Genomic DNA, 21,370 nt, shown 5'->3' with positions numbered 1-21,370 from the left:
AGTTAGTTACTTTGGGGAAAATATAATGAGTTCTTTTTGAGAAATATTGAATTTTAGATGCCTCTGGAACATCCACGTGTAGATGTCTGGCAGGCATTTGGTGAGGCAATATAGTACAGCAGAAAGAGTTCTGGATTTGGAGTCAGAGGACACAGGTTTGAATCTCAACTTTGCTATTTACTATCTGTGTGGTCTTGACTTAGTCACTCCCACTGGGCCTCGGTTCCTATAAATGAGAGAGTTGGACCATATGGCCACCGAACGTCCCTTCCATGTCTATGAACATGACCATGGTTTGGGACTGTAGCTCAGGAAAGATGGTGGCTGAATATGTACATTCAGGAGTCATCTGTATAGAGATGATAGTGGAACCCACGGGCTCTGATGTGATCACCAAAAAGAGAATGACTACAGAAAGAGAAAAGGGTCCAGGAGAAATCCTTGATAACCACTCACACATAGGCCAGGACATAGATAACAGTTCCATAAAGGAGATTGAGGAGGATCAGTGAGACAGAATGGAGTCATGAAAACCAAAGGAGGAGAGAATATTCAGAAGGAAGAGATAGTCAGTGGTTTCAACAGCATCCAACACTGGAGTGAGGTCAAGAAGGATGCTGACTGAGATTCTATCTTTTTCACTGTCTTCCAGTCCTGGCCTACTTCCTATCTCAACTAGAGTTGAACCCATGACAAGGTTCTTTAGAAGTTTTCTAGACCATGAGTGCATTTTCACTAGCTAACATATATCAAGGTGTATATTTCAGGGTCAGAGATGGCCTATGATTGGGCCAGGGACCCAGGTCTCTGGGACCAGGCTTGTTCATTATAATTGCAGAATTCATGTTTTTTTAAATGATAATTACAGTTTCATCTTTTTCCCTTTGTTTTTCCCATTCACATTGCTATAGTCATTGTTTTGTTTTATTTATTTTGATATTTTACTCTGCATTTTTCATAAAAGTCTTTCCATACCATACTTCTTCATATTTTTTCATATTCTTTGTTTCTTTTTCCTTTTTAAAAATAATTTTTTCAAGGAGAGGGGAAGTGAGGGAAAGAGAGAGAAAATTTGGAATTTAAATCATTTTAAAAAAGAATGTTACAAATTGTCTTTACAGGTAACTGGGGAGAAATAAAATATTATTAAGAAAATAAAAAATAAAACTTATGAGACTAAACAAATTAATGAATAAATAAATTTTATTGGTATCTTTTGTTTTTGTGCCACCTGTATTTCCCAGGTTATCTTTCTTACCTTCCCCTCCCAAAGAGTAATCCTTTAAAATAAGGAATAAAAAAGAAGAGAAAAAACAGTTTAGCAAAATCAACCAATATATCAAAAAAGTTTGAATTCTAAGCTTTATATCTAAGGCATGACTCTCTTTCCATCAAATAACAGTTCCACAATGAATACACAGAGCACTTAGCCACTTAATCCATTTATCCAAGTCAACGGTGAAACAGAAATCAGAGAAAGTATACATTTCTTGTTGTTTTCTTTCTTTCTTTCTCTCTCTCTCTCTCTCTCTCTCTCTCTCTCTCTCTCTCTCTCTCTCTCTGTCTTTCTCTCTCTCTGTCTTTCTCTCTCTCTGTCTCTGTCTCTCTCTCTCTTTTTTAATTTTGGAGGCAATGGGGGTTAAGTGACTTGCCCAGGGTCACATAACTAGCTAGTAAGTGTCTGAGGCCAGATTTGGACTCAGGTCCTCTTGACTCCAGGGCCAATGCTCTATCTACTTCGCCACCTAGCTGCCCCCTTTCTCCAGACCTGGAGTTAGGAAGACATTCAGTTGTTTCAGTCACATCTGACTCTTCGTGACCCCATTTGGGGTTTTGTTGGCAAAGATACTGGAAATTTGCCATTTTCTTCTCCAGCTCATTTTACAGGTGAGAAAACTGAGGCAAACAGGGTTAAGTGATATACCCAGGATCGCACAGCTACTTAAGTGTCTGAGGCCAGATTTGAACTCATGAAGAGGAATCTTCCTGACTCCAGGCTCTGTGTTCTGTGCACTATGGCGCCACCTAGCTGCCGTTTTAATCTAATAGCATAGCAAAATGAATGACAGGAATGCCCTGCCTCCATAAAAAATAGGAAACATTACCCCACAGATTAGCAAATGACCAGTGGGATACAGGACACATCCAGGGAACATGCCCAACTAAGAAACATACACATAGAAGGACGCTCAAAAATGTGGCCTGGGAGTAGGCATTGCTGGCTAGTTCTTGCTTCTGATGCTGCAGAACTGCAGAAGTCCTGGAGGGATGGCATTGCACTGCCCTCTTTGGGGTATCTCTAATGAGCAACTCTCCTTATAAAGCATCTTCATCTTTTGGGGACATCTTCCCTGAGTTGATGCTGCTCTCTGATGCCACCTGCTGGTGATCAACTATACTGTGGCTTCCCAGGGGAAGGACCAGCCAGCTTTTAAAATGGAGGTTTTAATTTCAGTGCAACCTTGGATCTCTTGTGATACAGACCTCAGCCAGCTAGTTCAAGAAACCCCTAAGTATCTTAAACCATTTTATTTCTATTCTATTTCTATTTTTCTCCTGCTACCACTTCAAGTCTTTCAGTCTAAATGCTTGTTTGACTTCGGGTGAGAAAATCTGCTTTTCACCTTTGGCTGTTGTGGGTGGAAAAAGACTGAAAGGGGCTGGCAACAATTATCCTACTCCCCACCCCCCCAACCAAATCCCTACACTCACTACGTTATTCTGCACGCCATGAAATGTATATAGAATTAGCTTTGTTGCAACTGTTAAGTAAAATAATCCTAAACTCTGTTCATGCAACATCAATCTCAATTGGTCTTACAAGGTGATAATTTATTCTTTGTTTTTAAAAATTAAATGGAATTTTGACCTTCAATGGACTATTATATGACCTAGTGGTTTCTGTGTAGGCTTTGTAAAACAAAACTGAATTCTGTGTAACTACAATGACCAAGCTTGGTCCTAGAAAAGAGGTTAAAAAAAAATGTAGACTCCTGGTGAGTGGGGAAGGGAGGATATGGGTGTGAAACAGTACAAATACTGTCAGACTCAGTTGGTGTGATTAGTTTCCCTGAGATGCTTTTTTCCTTTTTTTTGTTACAAGTTGTTGTTTGTCGTTGGTTTTCAAAGAGGACATCACAAGGGTGACGTCCTGACTTGCACATGAATTGGATATGAGTGGGGCAGAGCTGAGCAGTCATCCTTGTCCAGAGTCATGGGAGTCCATTGGCAAGACAAAGGTCAAGACAACTGGCAAATGCAGTAGGTGACCTTGGCCTTTCTAAATTAAGGTCTTTCCCAGGTGTCAGTTTGTCTGAGGCCACGCCTTGTCAATAGGAAGGGGTGAGAGATATATTCAGAAATCAAGGTGATATAAAGACAAAAGGTTTAAAATATATTTAGACCTCACTACAAATATGTGGGTTCTGTACAGGTTTCTCTTTTTTGGGATCAGTCAGTCAACAAGTATTTATTAAGCACCTGGGGATACAAAGAAAGGCAAAACAAACAAAACCTAGTCCTTGCACCCAAGGAGCTCACCGTGTAATAGGCAAGACAACAGGCAAACAACGATGCACAAATGAGATATATACAGGATAAACCAGGCATAGAATTTGAGGGAAGTTTCTAAGCCTAAGGAGCGTAAGAAAAGCTTTTTGCAGAAGGTGGTATTTTAGCTGGGACTTGAAGGATGCTAGAGAAGCCAGGAGGTGGAAACGAGGAAAGAGAGAATCCCAGGCATGGGGGACAGCCAGAGAAAACGCTCACGATTGGGAGATGGTGTGTTTTGTGCAAGGAACAGCAAGGAGGTGGTGTTATTGGATGTCAGTGTGCATGGAGGGAGTAAGGTGAAAGAATACTGGAAAGGTAGGAAGAGGCTAGGTTATGAAGGGATTTGAATGCCTGGGAACTTCATATTTAATCCTAGAGGGGCTTGGGAGCCGCTGGAGTATTATTAACCTTGGAATATTATTATTGAGTAGGGGGTAGTGGGGCAGCATGGTCGGATCTGAGCTTAGGAAAATGACTTTGGTGGTTGAATGGAGGCTGGGCTGGATTAGGGAGAGATGTTAGAGAGGCAGACCTGCCAGCAGACTGTGGCAATAGGAGGCAATTAGGGCCTGCACCAGCATGGTGGCAGCACCAGAGGAGAGAAGGGCATGTCTGAAAGATGTGATGAAGGAAGAGAGAAAGGGACTTAACAACTGACCAGATGGGGGCAGGGGAGGGAGATCTGTGCTAGCATTGGTGTGAGGAACTCCAGGTGCAGAAATCCCCTTTACTAGTACAGCTATAACTCATTTGTCATTTACAGTCTTCAAGAACTTCCTGGGATGCTAGTTGATTGTCGTACCCAGCGATCACATTCTTAGTATATGTCTGAGGCAGTCCAGCCCTCTACCCACTACTCCTTGTGTTCAGTGTACAAACTTGAGTGCTTTGTAGAAATGATAAGACAAGAAGCATTGGGTGCAACATGAACCCCTGCAGGTGAGGAATGGGCCCTGAAGGACATGTTCCACAATACCACCCCCAGGTGACACATACCAGCCCAACTCTATTAAACATAAATACTGAAGTCAAGGAAAGAAGAGAATCAAATTTCTTGGAAACAAATGAGTGTGGAACCAGGGATATGCAGGTACAGGAGAAATTCACAGGGTCCCAGGGTGGGTGGGAAGGTAGAGGAAGCTTAATGGTGGAGAGAAGTCCTCAGAGTCACTGTCCTGAAAGTGCTTCCAAGGAAAAATGAACTGCTATGCAGCCTAATGAGGGTTCCAGTCTCCAACCAGGTGCTGCCGCATGCACGGCGTGCCAGTGGGCATAGGCACCTCCATGTTTACTTGCTCAACCAGCTCCTAACTTTCTCTGCAACGTCCATAACAACAGTTATCTTGCTAGCCTTCTTCTGACCTCTGGTGATAGGAGAAGGGGGAAGAAATACAATCCACTGAGACATTACTCCTATTCATGAGAACACTTTTGTGATTTTTATCACATAAGCCAATGGAATCATTAGATTCATTTTTCATAAAGTTACACCAACTTTTCCTATAGTGCATTTATACCATAAAGCAAGTGCTGTACTTAGAGCTAAGAGGACCTGAATTCAAATCCTATCTCTCAGACACCTACTAGCTATGTGACCCTGGGCAAATTACTTTATCTCTCTGAGCCTCAATTTCCTCATCTGTAAAAACAAGAATAATAATAATACCTACCTCATGGGGTTATTATGAAGATCAAATGCGGTCATATGTGTGTGTAAGGGTGAAGGTTGATTGCGTCAATCAATTACTCCACCCAACTTAGCTAACTCTGCAAACTTGAAAGCATTGCATAAATGCTACCTATTGTTTTTCAGTGTAGAAGCATCAAAATTAGAGGATTTTCGAGTCAGAAGGGACCTTAGCTGTTACCGGTTCTCCCATGCCCCTAGTTTACTTTATTTTGATAGCTTTTATTTTCTGGACCACTGTGATGTTTCTGCTGAAGGCTAGCTTTGTTCTCAATGAGCATAACTGCCCCCCATCCGGACACCTGCCCCCAAAAAGGGAAACTATAAAATAAATCCAGGCCATCCATGTCAGGTTTAGTTTATTGAGTTAGTTGTTCAAGGAGGGAGGTATCTCCCTACAGCAGCAAAGTACAGGTGTTAACAGTGTGAAATCTGGAAGTGCAGGCAGATGTGGGGTGTGAAGGGGGCCTCTACTGGACCAAGGTCTCCTTTATTATCCCACCTGACCTTGGTGACTAGGGAGCATGCAGGAACCTCTTGGAGAAGCTGCAGGATCTGGATTCTCTCAGCCAAACAGTGGGGGAAGCTCCAATCACACGATTTGATTTTCTCTGAGAAAAAGAGAGAGAGGAAGAATATTCCTTGAGAAAATGCTGATGAGTTCTCAAATAGCCCTACAGATAATTAACTTCCTTTAACTGGGGAGGAACAAGTAAGTTCTACTAGGCAAGAGAGGTCTCCACTAATTGGGAAGGTGCTAAGCAATTTGCAGCAGATGAAAGTGGCGGGATATTACTGCACCCTAACAATGAATCAATAGGGGGCAGCCAGGTGGCACAGTGGATAGAGCACTGGCCCTGGATTCAGGAGGACCTGCGCTCAAATAAGGCCTCAGACACATAACACTAGCTGTGTGACCTTGGGCAAGTCACTTAGCCCCACTGCCTAGCCAAAAAAAAAAACCAACAACAACAATGGATCAATAGGAAGAATTCAGAGATGCACGGCAATACATACTAACTGCTGTGGAGTGAACTAAGTGATAAGACACAATGATTCCAAAACCCCAATTGAACACAAGGTAATTAGAATGATCAAGCTTGGCCCAGAAGAAGAGATGAGAAAATGCACTTAGCTTTCCTTCTTTGCAGGTACATAATATTGCACAGGCTTTTAGGCTTATCGTTGGGTCTATTAGTTTTACTAACCTTCTTTTCCACCCCCACCCCCCACCCCTACCTTTTACAGCCTATTCTTTGCTGTAGGAGATGACTTTCTTGGGTGAGTTGGGAGAGTAGGAAGAATTCATTTGGAAGTGAAGGTAATGTAAACATTAATATATATATATAAAATTAATGAAACATTTTAAAGAAAAATACATTAAAAAAGTCTCTTCATGATTTTAGCTAGCAAGTAAAAGGGAAAAGAGGATGGTAAATTTTTCTTGGTTTCTGGATTGAGCTAAGGGGCCTCCCTAGAATAGCAAATCTCATAAATGGGGGATACCCCACTTGAGATGGCATGGTGGAGAGGAAAGAGCACTGGATTTGGAATCAGAGGTCCTGAGTTCAAATCTCAGTACTTTCTACTTTCTATCTTGACTTGGGCAAGTCACTCTTTGATCTTGTTTCCTCATCTATAAAATTAAGGGATTGGATGAAGTGACCTCTTTCAGCTCTAAATATATGGTCCTATGATCCAGGCTAATAACAGTGGCCACCAGGAATGGCCACAGGCATCCTCTGATCACGTGACTCACAAATTTATCTTTTTGTATTGCTTTAGGGCTTCATCTGCTACTATCTCCATGAACTTGGGGTCATCCCAGGAGATCTCTGCAGGCACAGTCAGCGTGATTGGCTCCGAGTCAAAGATCTGCACGACCACTTCTGTGTCGGAGGGTTTGGATGGGTCCTCTGGGTTTGAAGATCTGGAGTATACCTAGGGAAAGGGAGAAGAGAAGGGAGAGCACTGGAAACTTTCTGTTTCTAAGGACAGGAGGATTTCCCAGAAGATCTCAGATTTGAAAGGGGCCTTAGGGGTTGTCTGGTACAGCCTTTACTGAAAGTATCAACTTTCTCTGCAACATTCATGACAATAGTTTTCTAATAAGGCTCTCCTTGATCTCTGGTGATAGGAGATGGGAGGAAGAAAATAAGCATTTATATCATGCGTATGTGCCAAGCACTGTGCTGAGCACTTTACAAATATTATCTCATTTGCTAATTCTCTACCTCTGGAAGCAGCTCCTTTCATTTGGGGGGCAGCTCTAATTATTCGGAAGCTCATTCTGTCATTGAGTCAAAATCGGCCTCCCCCATGATTCCCAGCCTCTGGTCCTCTGGGACCAAGCAGAATAAGTCTCTTCCAAATAGCAGCACTTCAAACACTTGAAGACAGTCATCAAGCCCCTATTAAAACATTTAGGCAATTAGATGAAGAGGCAACCGGCATGCAGGGCTTGGAGTCAGGAGGCCCTGACTTCCAACGCTGCCTCAGATGTTACCCCGTTACCTGTGGGACCCCAGGCAAGTCACTTCACCTCTCTGTGCCCGAGGGTTGCTGTGGGATCAAATGAGTAAGCATATTGAGAGAAATGATTATTTTTCTCTTATATTAATAATCAATTATTGAATTAGGGCCTGTAGGTTGTTCAATCTCTGAAGGACATTGTTAATGGATGAGATTGCCCAAATCCATAGGGTACATGCCTTTCAATCCTGGGTAGGAGACCCCATGCAACTAGAGAAGCTTTCAAAAAATTTACTCTAATCTGGGTGAAATCTGGCCTATTGTGTTCTACTCAGAGACGAGTCTGGGTGATCAAAGTCACATCCCCCATTCCCTCATTAGAATATGTCCACCTCTCACTAAAAATATTCATTCTCTCATTACTTGTTAATCAATCAGAGTCAAATGCCACCCTGAGGAATACCCACTCTTCCAGGGACATATAAGCACTGAGTGGGTTGCATGAAGGTCTTGGGTATTCAAGAGTGCCACTGATCCCTTCTTATTAGTTATCTGCTAGCATGATTAATAAAATGATTAATTACCCAGAAACTACGTCTCTCCAACTTTGTCACAATATGTAAAGCACTTTGCAAACCTTAAGATACTATATAAATGCTAGCTAGAATAATCAACATCAATAATTATATCTAATTATATTATATATTATATCAAATATGTATAATAATTATACCTATATAATTATTAATTAGAGTTTGCTTGTAAAAAATAAGATCTTAGAGAGGCACCATAGATAGAGTCAGCCTTGGAATCAGAAGAAACTGGCTTCAAGTCCTGCCACTGACACATACTGACTGTGTGACCCAGGTAGGTCACAAAACCTCTCAGGGTTCCGGGCAACTATCTTTGATGATTAAGTTGCATGACAGCTTTTGCTGTTGTTTAGTTGTTTTTCAGTCTTGTCTGACTCTTTGTGACCCCATCTGGGGTTTTCTTGTCAAAGATACTGGAGTGCTTTGCCATTTCCTTCTCCAGCTCATTTTACAGATGAGGAAACTGAGGCAAAGGGGGTAAAGTGACTTTCCTAGGGTCACAGAGCTAATAAGTGTCTCAAGCTGGATTTGAACTCAGGTCTTCCTGACTCCAGGACCAGTACTTTATCCACTGAGCCACCTAGCCACCCCTGCATGATAGCTACTTGTTTGCATTTACAGAGGGAGTTCCTAATATTAATGAAATCAGACATCCAATCCAAAATAAGGAAGAGGAAGAGGAGGAGGAGAAGAAGGAGGAGAAGAAGAAGAAGATGATGATGATGATGATGATAAGGAATAATTTCTTCATCATGGCACTTTCTCTCATTATTACCAAACATTTTGATGAAATGTAAAAGCAAGAATAATCAGAAACCCGTTGGATCTGGTTTGGGGAAAGGGGAGTTGTTTTCATTTTAATTATATCTACATTGAAGCACCAAATCCTTGATATTTCTAGAAATGGTAGTGCTCAGCAAACACTGAAAAGTTTTTGTCCAGGATATTGTATGAGAGGTTCCTCTATTGGTAGGGAGTTAGACCAGATGAAATCAAAGGTCTCTTCTAACTCCAACATTCTAGAATTCTTTTCTCCTCCATACTAAACCTCCCCAGCTTCCAACTAAAGAACTTTGAATCCCCTTCACCATCTCAACTGTCCTTCTCTGGACATATTTCAGCTTGTCAGTGGCGCTCATGAAGTATGGCCCAGGACTGAAGCCAATGCTCCAGATTCAGGCAGGCTGAGGAAATTATTCAACGCGTTGCTCTGACTACTTCATCCCTCTGCAGGGTGCACTCCTGACTCATCTCTACAGGACTTTCTCTACTAAGCCAGAGAAATCTCTTGACCCTAGAAGCTCATTCACTCCGCTCCTGGACTACAGCTCATATTGGAGTCAACAAGACTCATCTTCCTGAATTCAAATCTGGCCTCAGACACTTATTAGCTATGTGACCCTGGACAAATCACTTAACTCTGTCTGCCTCAGTTTCCTCATCTGTAAAATGAGTTGGAGAAGGAAATGGCAAACCACTACAGTATCTTTGCCAAGAAAACCCAAATGGAATCATGAAGAGTCGAACATCACTGAAATGACCAAACAACAACAACAATTGTGCTGACTGACCATTGGGAGTTCTCCTGAGGGCACCTAGCATCAGCACAGAAATATATTTTACACTAACAAATCCTCCATCCTCTACCCCCACCCCTAATCTAATTGAGGTGCAGAAAAATCTAGAGAGGGGATAGAGTATACCACAGTCTAATGAAAGGCTTAAAATGTTTATCCTTTTTAAAAATTTATCTATTAAACTGATAAAATTGTGACTAGGGTAAACCTGGCCTTATTTACCAAATCCTAGAACTAAGGTGGCACCACTTTGAAATTTAAAACAAACACATTTATAATGATCCCAGCTCTGTCACTTGCTCCATATGTGACCCTGGGTAAATCAATTAACCTCCCTGGGCCCCAGTTTCCTCATCTGTTAAAAAATGAGGGAGTTAGACTAAAAGATTCTATGGTCCTTTTGAGTTCAAGATCTTAGCATGATATTTTATCATTACCGATCAAGAACTGGAAGAGATCTCAGCCCAACCCCCTCATTTTACAGTGGAGGAAATATAATCCCATGACAAATCTCAGGAAGCCCAAAGCACTCTATGAATTTTGAACAGGTTGACCACAGAAAGAGCATCTGCTAAATACATAGAAGATACCCCAAATGGGCTCTTAGTAAAAACCAAATACTTGGGAAATATCTCCAAACTTTTAAGATTGTCATTAAAAAACAATAACAACAAAAAAAAAAACACCTCTGCCCTTCAACATCCTGGGCTGGGTGGAATACTGTCAGTTTCCTAGCCAATGAAATATCCACTTAGAGATATCTCCCAAACCAGTGGGAACTCTGGATATCATAGATGTACAAATTAGCCTATTGGAGAAATAGACAAAAATACGGAGAACTCATCTAGTCTGAGGACGCAAGACTAGGGCATGTGGCAAACACTTAATCTGTTTCACTTGCTCACAGAGAAGGAACTTACAGTGGAGACCTGGAGATAGTCTCCGTTCTTGCTCTGGGTGAGGTTGGCCAGCCGGGACACCCAGCCGAACTGCTGGTTCAGCTGGTCCAGGAGGGAGGAGGTGTTCAGCATCTTCAGCTGGTACATCTGAAGGAGGTCTTCATACTCTCTGCCAAATTTCTCTACTATCCGAAGAGCATCTTCATACTTTTCCCTCAGCCGGCTCTGGCTTGGGTCTGTGTCAGAGCAGTCTTTCCACAATGAAGAGAAAGGTAGAGAATAGAGGCATGAGGTGAACAGGTAAGAATAGAAACTTGGGCCTCCACTGAGCTACAGGTCAGTCTAGGGTATTCAAGCTAGGCAGGATGATATAGTGGCACTGGATTTCAATTCAAAAGACCGGAGGTCAAGTTCTGATCCTAACATTTATTAATTGTGTGACTTCAGGCAACTCAATGAACCCCTCAGTCTCCTTTTCTTCATTTGTACATGATAATACCTAGAGTACCTACCTCACAGGGTTCTTGTATGGAAAGCACTTTGTAAACTGCTCATGTAAATGGGAACTATTCTTGTCATTATTTTTATAACTACTCATTACTTATTACTTCAGCAGCTAGGTGGTCCAGTGGATAGAACATTGTGCTTGGAATCAGGAAAACTCCTGTCCATGAATTCAAATCTGGTTTCAGATACTTACTAGCTCTGTGACCCTGTGCAAGTCACCTAACCTTGCCTCAGTTTCCTCATCTGTAAAATGAGCTGGAGAAGGAAATGACAAACCACACTAGCGCCCTTTCAGAGAAAACCTCAAATGGGGTCATGAAGAGTCAGACAGGACTGAAATGACTCAACGACAAACAGCAACGATTCACTTCTAATTGAAAAGTCCCTGAAATAGCCTGAAAATCAGCTGTTCTCTCTAGTCTCTTTGCTTATGCAAATGGCCCTGGGTTTTTTCTCCACACTTGCTCTTTGCGCATCAGAATCAGGGATTGGTTTTCCTACTTGGGTTAGTCATAGGTTAGTCCTCCAGAGTCAATACAGCAGCAAAAAGCATACAGGATATTTTATTCTTTCACTCACCAGTTGATGTTCTTTGTCTATTCCCCTTTGATGAGTAACAAAATATGCCGGGAGAGTGATAAGAAGGATATGGATTTCAAGCACTCTGCTACCCAGTGAATGGGCACTCCCGGCTAATAATGTCTTAGGGAGAAATCACCATAAAGCTCTATTTTATGAGGGTGCCATTTTGTTCCATGGTGTCTTAAACTGCTCAGAACAATAAAATACTTTGGGTCCCTTTATGAAACCTCTGGCAAGAAACTAGGTTTTTTATAAAAAAAAAAAAGTTTTCTAAATCCTGTTGGGAGTTGTTAAGCTAAGCTTTTGTTTTGATAATGAAAGGAAATGAAGCAAACTCAGGGTAGTTGAGAACACTGCCAAGAGCAGGGAATGATTCCCCTCATAAAGAGGTAGTTCTTTATACTGAAAAGGAACTAAAGAGATATTAAAAAAAAAATAACATGGAGACAACAAAGAGCTGAACTAAAGAAGCAAATAATTAATACCATCTTTCTGATAATATACAATACCATTTACACCTAAAAACACCATGTTGTTGTTGTATCGAGTCATTTCGGTTGTGTCTGACTCTTTGTGATCCCATTTGAGGTTTTCTTGACAAAGATACTGGAATAGTTTGCCATTTCCTTCTCCAGCTTATTTAACATATGAGGAAACTGAGGCAAACAGGGTCAAGTGACTTGCCCAGGGTCACAGTGCTAGTAAGTGTCTCAGGTTGGATTTTTGAACTCAGGTCCTCCTATCTCCAGGGCTGGTGCTCTATTCACTGTACCACCTGGCTGCTCTTAAAAAACAAACCAAAAAACCCATACATGTGTGAAAATGAAATGCTTTCCTTGAAGCAATAGTTCAGCTAATTAGTGATTGATAGCAGTTGAGTTACTTGGCAAAGGTCTTTGCCTGGGTGTTTGTATGTCCTAATTCTTACTAGAACATATATCACTTTCTTATATTTCAGTTCTACCAGGAGTTGTAATTTCAACAGTGTAGGGACTTTTCCCACCCATGAGGACTGCGATCTTTTCACATCTTCACTCCCTGTAAAAAGAGAAAGGCTAAAAACCTCTCCCTGGACAGTCTTCATGAGTTGTTATGGCCAAAAAATAAATTCCCCTCCCAGAGGCCAATCTTTTTTTTTTTGGCAATAAGCCACTTCAAAATGAATTAAGTTGGTCCTTTAACAGGAGACACAGTTCATTCCCAGGTCCACACTCAAACCTTTCCAGTAACCTCGAGGCTCTCATCACTCTTCCTCCCCCCCCCCCCATTCACTTCATGCCAGCTACTAGAATTGCAGGTGTGGTATCTAAGAGTAACCTGTTACAATAGGGCTAATTGTGCATAACATAAACCTGTGAAGCCACATGTCAGTCCCTGAACTGACAGACCTTATAAAATAAAAAGACTACTGTTTCAGGATTATTCACACAATGGGAAGAGAAAGAAAGGCAAGTTTCTAGATTCCTGGTAGACTTTACAGCACCCATGAAGAGAAGAATATTTCTTTTGCCTTTACAAAGAAAACAGTGGTAAAGTACTGAGATGTTTAAAGTGGCATTCTGACCCCAGGAGCCAATGATTGTCAAACCTTCTTATCACTGACCTAAGCTTTCTGCATCTGGAATTTAGAAGAGAGAAAAACAGAACATGCTCTTTGTCCTTACCTCATAGAATTTTAAGCTTTGATTTGTCAGGATCCCCAGGTCAAGACCACCCCTCTCTTCTTACCCCTCTCTTTTTATTATTAGGAAGCATCCTGTTTTATAGAACTAAAGCCCAGTAAGCAATCCGTGCCCTGAGCTTGGCATAACAACAATCCTTTGTGCTCACCCTCTGGATGATCTCAGCCACAGCAAAACTCCAGAATTGTTTCATACCAGCACCAGGTGGTCCCTGAGCAGTGGCAGTACCCATGTTCCGACTGTGAAGTTCTACTATGAATCAAACTTGTCTCATTGTTGCTGTTACCCCTCATTGTCAGGGCTACAGCTCACTGTGTAGGCATTAATATATGTACTGAGCTTTGCCCACACTAAAGTGGGTCTCGTAAAAGAGGGGGACCCCAGCACATACGTCTAGCTTCCCTCCTTTAATGAAATAAAGAAAGCTTTTTGCTTATGACCACCGTTATCTCCTTGGTTTTATTTTGTTTTTGCTTTTGTCTTTTCAGAGTTAACTGTGGTTTTGATCATCTGTGTGAGCTCTTTGGTATTTTTAGAGTTAACAGCAGTCACAGAGCTGCTGTGGTTCTTTGGTCATTTATTATTAGAGTTGGCAGATTCAAAGTCTAGTTTAAGTATTACTGAGACCCTTGCTAACCCATCAGGTTACTTTTTGTGTGCTTTCTATACTTATCTGTATACATGCTGTATTGCCCAAGTAGAATAGAAGATCCTTGAAGGAAGAAAGGAAGCAGCATGTGGAGCAGGGAGCCCAGTGCTTGGGCTGAACCACTGCCTTCTTTGAAAAAGAACAACCTGACTGCTTGTTTGGAAGCCCTAAAAGGTCGGACCAGGGCCCCACCTAAAAAGAAGGTTCCTTAAAACCGTGACATAATGCAGAGACACTGAAAGGAAAAAAAAGGTATGGACCTGGGTAAATAAACAGGGTTTATGGTGAATGATCACAGGATTGTAAATTTAGAGCTGAAAGAGACCTCAGAAGTCATCTTGTCCAGTACCCTTTCATTTTACAAATAAGGAGACTGAGGCCCAGTAAAGTGACTTGTCCAAGGTCACACAGGAAGTAAATGACAGAGCAGGGATTTGAACCTAGGTCTTGTGGTTCTAAATTCAGTACTCCTTCCATCGTACTACTGGTACAGTGAATGGTATAAAGGGATACATATGCTCCTTGGGCAATTAGTAAATAGTCATTAAGAATAACATTGTACCTATGAAAAATATTTTCTCCATGCTTCCTTACCTACTGACAAAATCTCCCGGCACTTCTCACATTGATCCTTCATCTTCAAGCATCCCGCTGAGTTGCGACGGATTTCCCGGCACACCATGCGATCACTGGTGCCATTTTCTAGGGACAAAGGAAGAAGAAAATTGCATCTTGTCACTGTTTAACCATTGGCCAACCATCAGAGGAAACAGTGTTTCTATGGTCCACATACATCCCTTTCTTCTCTGAAAACACATTTCTTCATTCCTACATCTCTTCTTTACATCCCTATCTCTCTAACCCTGAATGTTTATGTACAAATATAGAGACTGAAGTTCACAGGAAGAAACAAAATTAGTAACTAAAGCATCATTCTCCTAGGATAGAAACATAAGATTGTAGAGCTTGATGGAACCTTACAAATCCTTAAGGAACATATTCAAAGGCAGAAGTTACTTTCTCTTCATTCATTTAATTTATTCATATCCACTGGTGTTGAACTGGACTGCCTTGGAGGGTGGCCAAAAACTCAACTAGGGGAAGGAATCAATTCAGTTTCTTATTAAGTACCTACTATGTGTGCCAGGCACTGTGCTGGATGCTGGGGATACAAAAACAAAAATTAAATAATCCCTGCTTTTAAGGTGTTTCCATTAATTGATAATCAGCAAATTGGTAACCAGTGCACAGCCCCAGCCTTCTTTCACTGTTACCAATCCAGAAAAGGGGAGTCACCCCAGTTAAACTGGGGAAGGAGACAGGAAATCTATCTAACTGTCAAAGTCCAGGAGAAAATCAAGGGCTGTGGAATTGGGGAAACTAGAACAGGGTTACATGGGCAGAGGAAGCTGGGGATGGCACAACACCAGCCGCCCACAGCCCCAGTCTGCCCTTACCCTCTGTTCCTTCCTATCTGTGGGACACTGAACCAGGCACTTAATTACTTTGTTTTCTTAGCTTTAAAATAAGGCAGTTGAACTGGGAGGCCTCTGAAGCTTTAAATTTACGATCCTATGACCTTATCTATTCAGCCGTGCTGGGATTTACCATGAGAATGGTCTGAAGAGAAAGGTATGCTGTTGTCAGCCTCTCCCCAGACACCTAAGCAACACGGGGCAGCAGCCAAGGCTTCCATCCCAAGGCCCACCGACTCCTGTCCTTCTTGACAATGATACTTTTCTGCCACCCACTGGAAAATTCTCTCCCAAGGCAGAGCTCTGCCAAACACTTCACCCTGACCAAATTCATTGCGTTTAAAATATATAGATTCCTGGACCTCTCTCTGACTCTAATAAGGAAGCAGTAGTCTTCGGGACAAAACAGAAAAAAAAGATCATAGATTTAGCATAGGTTCCCAAAATGGGTGATACCTCCTCCAGGGGAGTGCTGGAATGACGGGGAGGGTGGGCAGTAGCAGCCTCAGGTGCAATTGGGGGGCATTGAATAAAAATAAAGGGGCGGTAAAAACATAAGGAAAGAAAAAAAGATAAAATCTGAAAAAGCATTCATACACGTTTCATCTGTTGAGTAACAGAATGAAAGTCATAGTGATTACATTATTTTCCAAATAAACACACAAAATGCAAGTTATAAACAATCAGTGGTCAAATCCGCCAACAGGTCTTAACAAGCAAGTTTTGGCAGGTGAGTGTGTCCCACCTTGTTGGGAGGTCCAGCATGCATTGGCAGGAATATGTGCGTGTAATGACTTGTATAAAATACGATACCATATGGTTATATGACACAATATTGCATCATCAAAATTTCAATGTAGGAAAAAACCCACAAATTTACAATAAATGATTAAATTTAAGATGCATCATTTTTTTAAAAATACATTTTTGAAATGATGCAAAATTTTTAAAAAACTTTAAAAGGTTAAAGAAAGTAGATTTTCGGGGGGGGGAATGAATAATTTTTTTAAAAGGGGGCAGTAGGCCAAGTTAATTTGGAAACCTCTGATTTAGAGCCAAAGGGTACCTTAGGGGCCATCTACTCCAACCTTCTCATTTTGTAGATGAAGACACTGAGGTCCCTAAAGGTTAAGTGACTTGCCCAAGGTCACATGAGCGACTGAGGCAATATTTGAAGTTAGGTCCTCTGCCTCCAAATCCAGTGTTCTCTTTCTCTGTGCTAGAATCCATTTTAGCTTAACCTCAACACATGGCTTCAGAACAGAAACATGTTGAAAGTCTCAGCTTTTGCTGCTGATCTTGTATAGACCTATGTTTTTGAAAAAAAAAATTATTCTGAACTTATGCACACACACATAAAAAGAGCAATTTCCACATAACAGAAGACAGACAGGATTCTTGTATCTATTTATGTAGATATTGTTTCCCCAATTAGAGTGTAAGCTCCTTGAAGGCTGGCATGGTTTTTGCTTTTTCTTCGGAGCCCTAGTGTTCATTACAGTGTCTGGCATATAGGAAGCACTTAATAAATGCTTGAGGATTGATCAAGCCTTAGCTCCCTTATCTAGAATAAGAATGAGATGATCTCATTTGTTCTGAATATGTAGACATGTGGATTTTAGGCACAAGGCACCCCAAGTTCCTGGAAAAATGTTAGTAGCAGGGAAGAAGAGAGAGGAAAAGGAAAAGAAGGAAAGAAAGAAGAGAGAATTAACCTAATGTGAGAGAGAAGAATGAGTGAATAGTTCCAATTTATTGAGAACCAACCTGAAGAGTGATAGCTGCTGAGATTCCATTGTCTCTCTCTTTCCATAGCCCTGCGGGCACTTTCCATAATCCTCTGGGACATTTCCAAGAGTGGCTGGAACAGGTGCTGGAAACCTATTGGGTGTTGGGAGAAGAAAGATGGAATGTCTCGGACCACCCTCTGCTTTTGGAAAAACCAAGGTCGGAATGGGGGCCTCGAAGAGTCGTCGAATACCCCTCTGAAGGGGCTGATGATGAAAGGGTGTGTGTTCTCAGGGAACAGGGGGCTGCCCTGGAATAACTCATCAATGTTGTGCTGAACCAAGCTGTAATTCTCTTCCAGGTCCATCAGCCTCCGTTTTTGTTCCTGGTCATCTTTCAACAGGGTGTCCATGCGGTCCCCGTTTATCCAGATGGAGAAAGGTGAAGACTGGTTCAGGAACTCCTCTAACTGGAAAAGCAAAGAAAGGAACACCTGAGTGCCAAACTCACCTGCATCATTCACTCTTTGTGTTGGGGAACTGAGCCAAGCTGGGGTTGTAATTATTTCTATAGGCCAAGTGCCGACAGGGGTGAGTGCCAAAGGTATCATTTCAGGGAAGGATTTTTGTTTGTTTGTTTGTTTGTTTGTTTGTTTGTTTGAATAAGTTTAAATAAACTTGAAGGAATCTGAGTGGGATTCTAGTTAAAAGTATTTTAAAAACCATCTCCTCCCACCCCTACCCCAAAATGCCTTAAGTACTAAGTGTATACTGGAGTTGTAAGGGGCTTATGTTAGCACAGAGAAGGTTTACATACCCAAGTATTTAAGTTTATTTCAATTTACTAAAAACTCATCATTCCCATATATTCCCTCATCTATAGCCATTGATAGGCCTTGCTGCTGGGATGACTTATCCAGCTGGGCTGTTCCTTTCACACAGTGGGAAACTATATTTGAATGCCAATTACCCCTCAGAATCAGACATAATGAGGAAAGGTTAAAAGTCATCATTTCAGGGGAGGGAAATAGCTATTTTTATGTAAGAGTGATTTTCTCTCTTGGATCCTACATATGACTTTTTCCTCAATTTTGTTGTCCTTTTAGTAGTGTCTGACTCTTCTTGACCACTTTTGGGGTTTTCTTGGCAAAGATACAGAGTGGTTTGCCATTTCCTTTTCCACTTCATTTTATAGATGAGGAAACTGAGGCAAATAAGGTTAAGTGACTTGCCCAGGGTCACACAGCTAGTAAGTATCTGAAGCCAGATTTAACTCAGGAAGATGAGTATTCCTGACTCCAGACCCCACACTCTATCCATTGTACCACCTAGCAGACCTCTGCATTCTAATGCAATTTTTATATGTCACAGTTGTCTGTATCTTGGGTTGTACTCAAGGCCTGCTAGATTCTAAGCTCCACGAAGGCAAGGACCATGGATTATCTAAATATTTGCTGACATGTTCAGCAAGATAGACTCCACAGATTTCTACATTATCACCTACTCAGTTGTTGGTTGAGAAGAGTTTAGACCATTGGCCCCCATTTCCTAGTCAAAAACAGGCAAATACAGAGGAACTCTGAGAATAGGGAAAATTTTCAGGTGAGGGAAATGAGGAAGAAAACCTGGGTCTAGAAGTGCCCTCCATGTACCCTCCCCACCCAAAGACCTGGAAACAGCACCAATTCTGAAGAAGTAGTTGCCCCCATTCCCATCATTCATTTCAGTCTGGATTTTTTTGGGACAGGAAAAGAGAAAAAGAAGAAAAGGGGCTCCATGTAGCTTTAAGATAAAAGGGTTATTATTTTTTTTTTGTAATGTGCAAGTCCTTGTTACAGATAGGTGTTTCTGTTTTTTGGTGGGGTTTTTTTGTTTTTTATTTTATTTTAACTTTTTTTTTTAGGCAATTGGGGTTAAGTGACTTGCCCAGGGTCACACAGCTATATTTTATTTTATTTTTGAAGCACTATCTATCTTTGCTTCTTTTCAGGCTTTAGGGTCTCAAAGTCCTATAGAATTCCAATTTAGATCATAGGGAGGAAAGATGGGGAATCACTGGCCTAAAACCAGAGTGGGGCTTTTTTGGTACTCAGGAAATAGTCTGTGCATTCCCCTGGCCATATCTGCTTGGGTTTGACTCATCAAAGATGCAGTGGATCTATGGGCATTCCCTCCAACACTGCAGACTGAAGCCTGTGTGTAACTGCCCATCCCATAAATCTGCCACTGGGGCAACCACCCAGCCATGTTAGGGATGCCTCTCCCACTCTCTTGACATTGATGAACTCACTGAAGCACATGGGTTGTCCATTAGTTGGCTCATGCCCTTCCTAAAAGACCAGCCCATTGTTTCCCCCCAGTCATATATTTCTCTGTGCTTAGCACGTAGAAGGAAACATCTCCTTATTTTTTGTCTAGAATGTAGCCAACTGGATGATAGGTAGGAGTGGTAGACATAGTGGCTACAAAAATAATTTTGGTAAGAAGGGCAGAGATATGGAAGCAGCCCTCTCAATAGAAAGAGCCTAGTTTGGAAGTCTTAGGTCTAAGGTTGGGGTTAATTAGGAGAATTTATAGTATTCTAGAAGCTTAGGGTGCCACGATGACCATGTTACCTAGGTGACATCACCAGGCCCTTCTGGTCTTGCTTTATTTCTAGCCTGGGTTTACCATTCCTAGAAATAAGAATTCTCAGCCCTCATTAGTTTGAGCTACCTACCTCCTCCTAGCCTGAGATTCTGGTCAGCTCATGAAGTCCAAAGCCACCATTTCCCAGTGGTTCATGGCTACTACTACCTTAACAGGTCCCCTTCCTTAACTCCCTGTGGGATAAAGGAGGAGGCTGCTGTTTCCTTACCTGGCGGCCCACGAGGCCTGAGCCACTCCTGCAGACCTTTGTGTAGAACTTCATGCAGGTTTGTTTCAGGCAAGGCTTGCATTCCTCCCACAGGGCCAGCATGGTATCATTGCACACCTCTGGCTTCTCAACCATCTGCTTCTCTAGGTGCTTGGCCTCTTGGATGGCATCCTAAAGGTGGGACAAAGCGATACCAACGAATCATCCACAGAGCTACTGCATGCTTGATGCCTCAGGCTTAATCCTGATTCTGACATGAGAGTCTGATCATCACCATCCTTCATCCCCAAACCTGTACTATTCTGTCCACAGAAAAGCCTATGTGGCTCCTTCCTGATGGCCTTCCTTGGGGGAGTGCCAAGGTGGCATAGACATCTGATCCCACTCTGCCCTGCTCCCTATGCCCCAGCTACAAGGGATATTCAAACACCTGGAATTTTTTTTGCTTTGGTATCACCACAAGTATCTAGAAGCAATGCTTCCAACCCCCAAGGAAAGCCAATTATCATGCTCATGGCCCTCCAGATCATGCTCTGAGAGCACAGAGCATCTCCACTCCTTTAAACTAAACGTGAGCAGGCCCACGGGAACTATAGCCCTCAAGAATATATACTTTCATGACCCCTGGACAGGTCAAGCCTTCCCTTCCCCACCCTCTTAGAGTATTTCTTCCCCGGAAGACAAGGGGAAAATATCCAAAATTCCTCCACAGGTCACTAGGAAATGCCAAGAGGGTTCTGGAAACTGTCTACTGTATACTGTCCTTGGTATTTTGGTAGAAAGCCTAGAAAAGACATCCATGGATCCCCAAGATCATCCCATGATGAGTCTGTGTTCCTGGGATGATTTCAGCAGGACCAGGAAGGTTCAGGTGAATGGGCCCCACATGGATACTTCTCACTATATAAGTTATTACTCCGTCAGCTAAGGCCACCCTTCAGTTTCAAAAAGCTTCACGTGAGAGAGTCAGAGAGTCCCTGCAGCTTTGGCCAAGTCCAAAGGGCTATCCAATCTTCCCACCTAGAAGCAGCCATGTCACCAAAACTATAAAGAGGTCTCTTTCGTGGTAGTGACCTCAGCAGCTCCCCAAGGGGCATACACAGGCTAAAAG

General features: G+C 42.0%; 1 protein-coding gene across 1 annotated transcript in view; it reads right to left on the bottom strand.

Annotated features, from left to right (window-relative positions):
• Nucleotides 1-5,581: 5,581 nt before the first annotated feature.
• CLU (clusterin) overlaps nt 5,582-21,370 on the bottom strand; it is a 32,601-nt gene continuing 16,812 nt past the window's right edge. The window contains exons 4-9 of the mRNA XM_027852293.1: nt 20,260-20,430; nt 17,443-17,872; nt 14,795-14,902; nt 10,802-11,031; nt 6,999-7,180; nt 5,582-5,850 (exon numbers count right to left, since the gene is read on the bottom strand). Of these exons, the coding sequence (XP_027708094.1) occupies nt 5,832-5,850; nt 6,999-7,180; nt 10,802-11,031; nt 14,795-14,902; nt 17,443-17,872; nt 20,260-20,430 (1,140 nt within the window). The 3' untranslated portion in view covers nt 5,582-5,831. The remainder of the gene's footprint in view (nt 5,851-6,998; nt 7,181-10,801; nt 11,032-14,794; nt 14,903-17,442; nt 17,873-20,259; nt 20,431-21,370) is intronic.

Source organism: Vombatus ursinus, unplaced genomic scaffold, assembly GCF_900497805.2.
Source record: "Vombatus ursinus unplaced genomic scaffold, bare-nosed wombat genome assembly UNPS02000580.1, whole genome shotgun sequence".
In the NCBI taxonomy this organism is placed as follows: domain Eukaryota; kingdom Metazoa; phylum Chordata; class Mammalia; order Diprotodontia; family Vombatidae; genus Vombatus; species Vombatus ursinus.
Note: the sequence above shows the minus strand (reverse complement) of the source record. Positions and strands in the feature narration are given on the sequence as shown.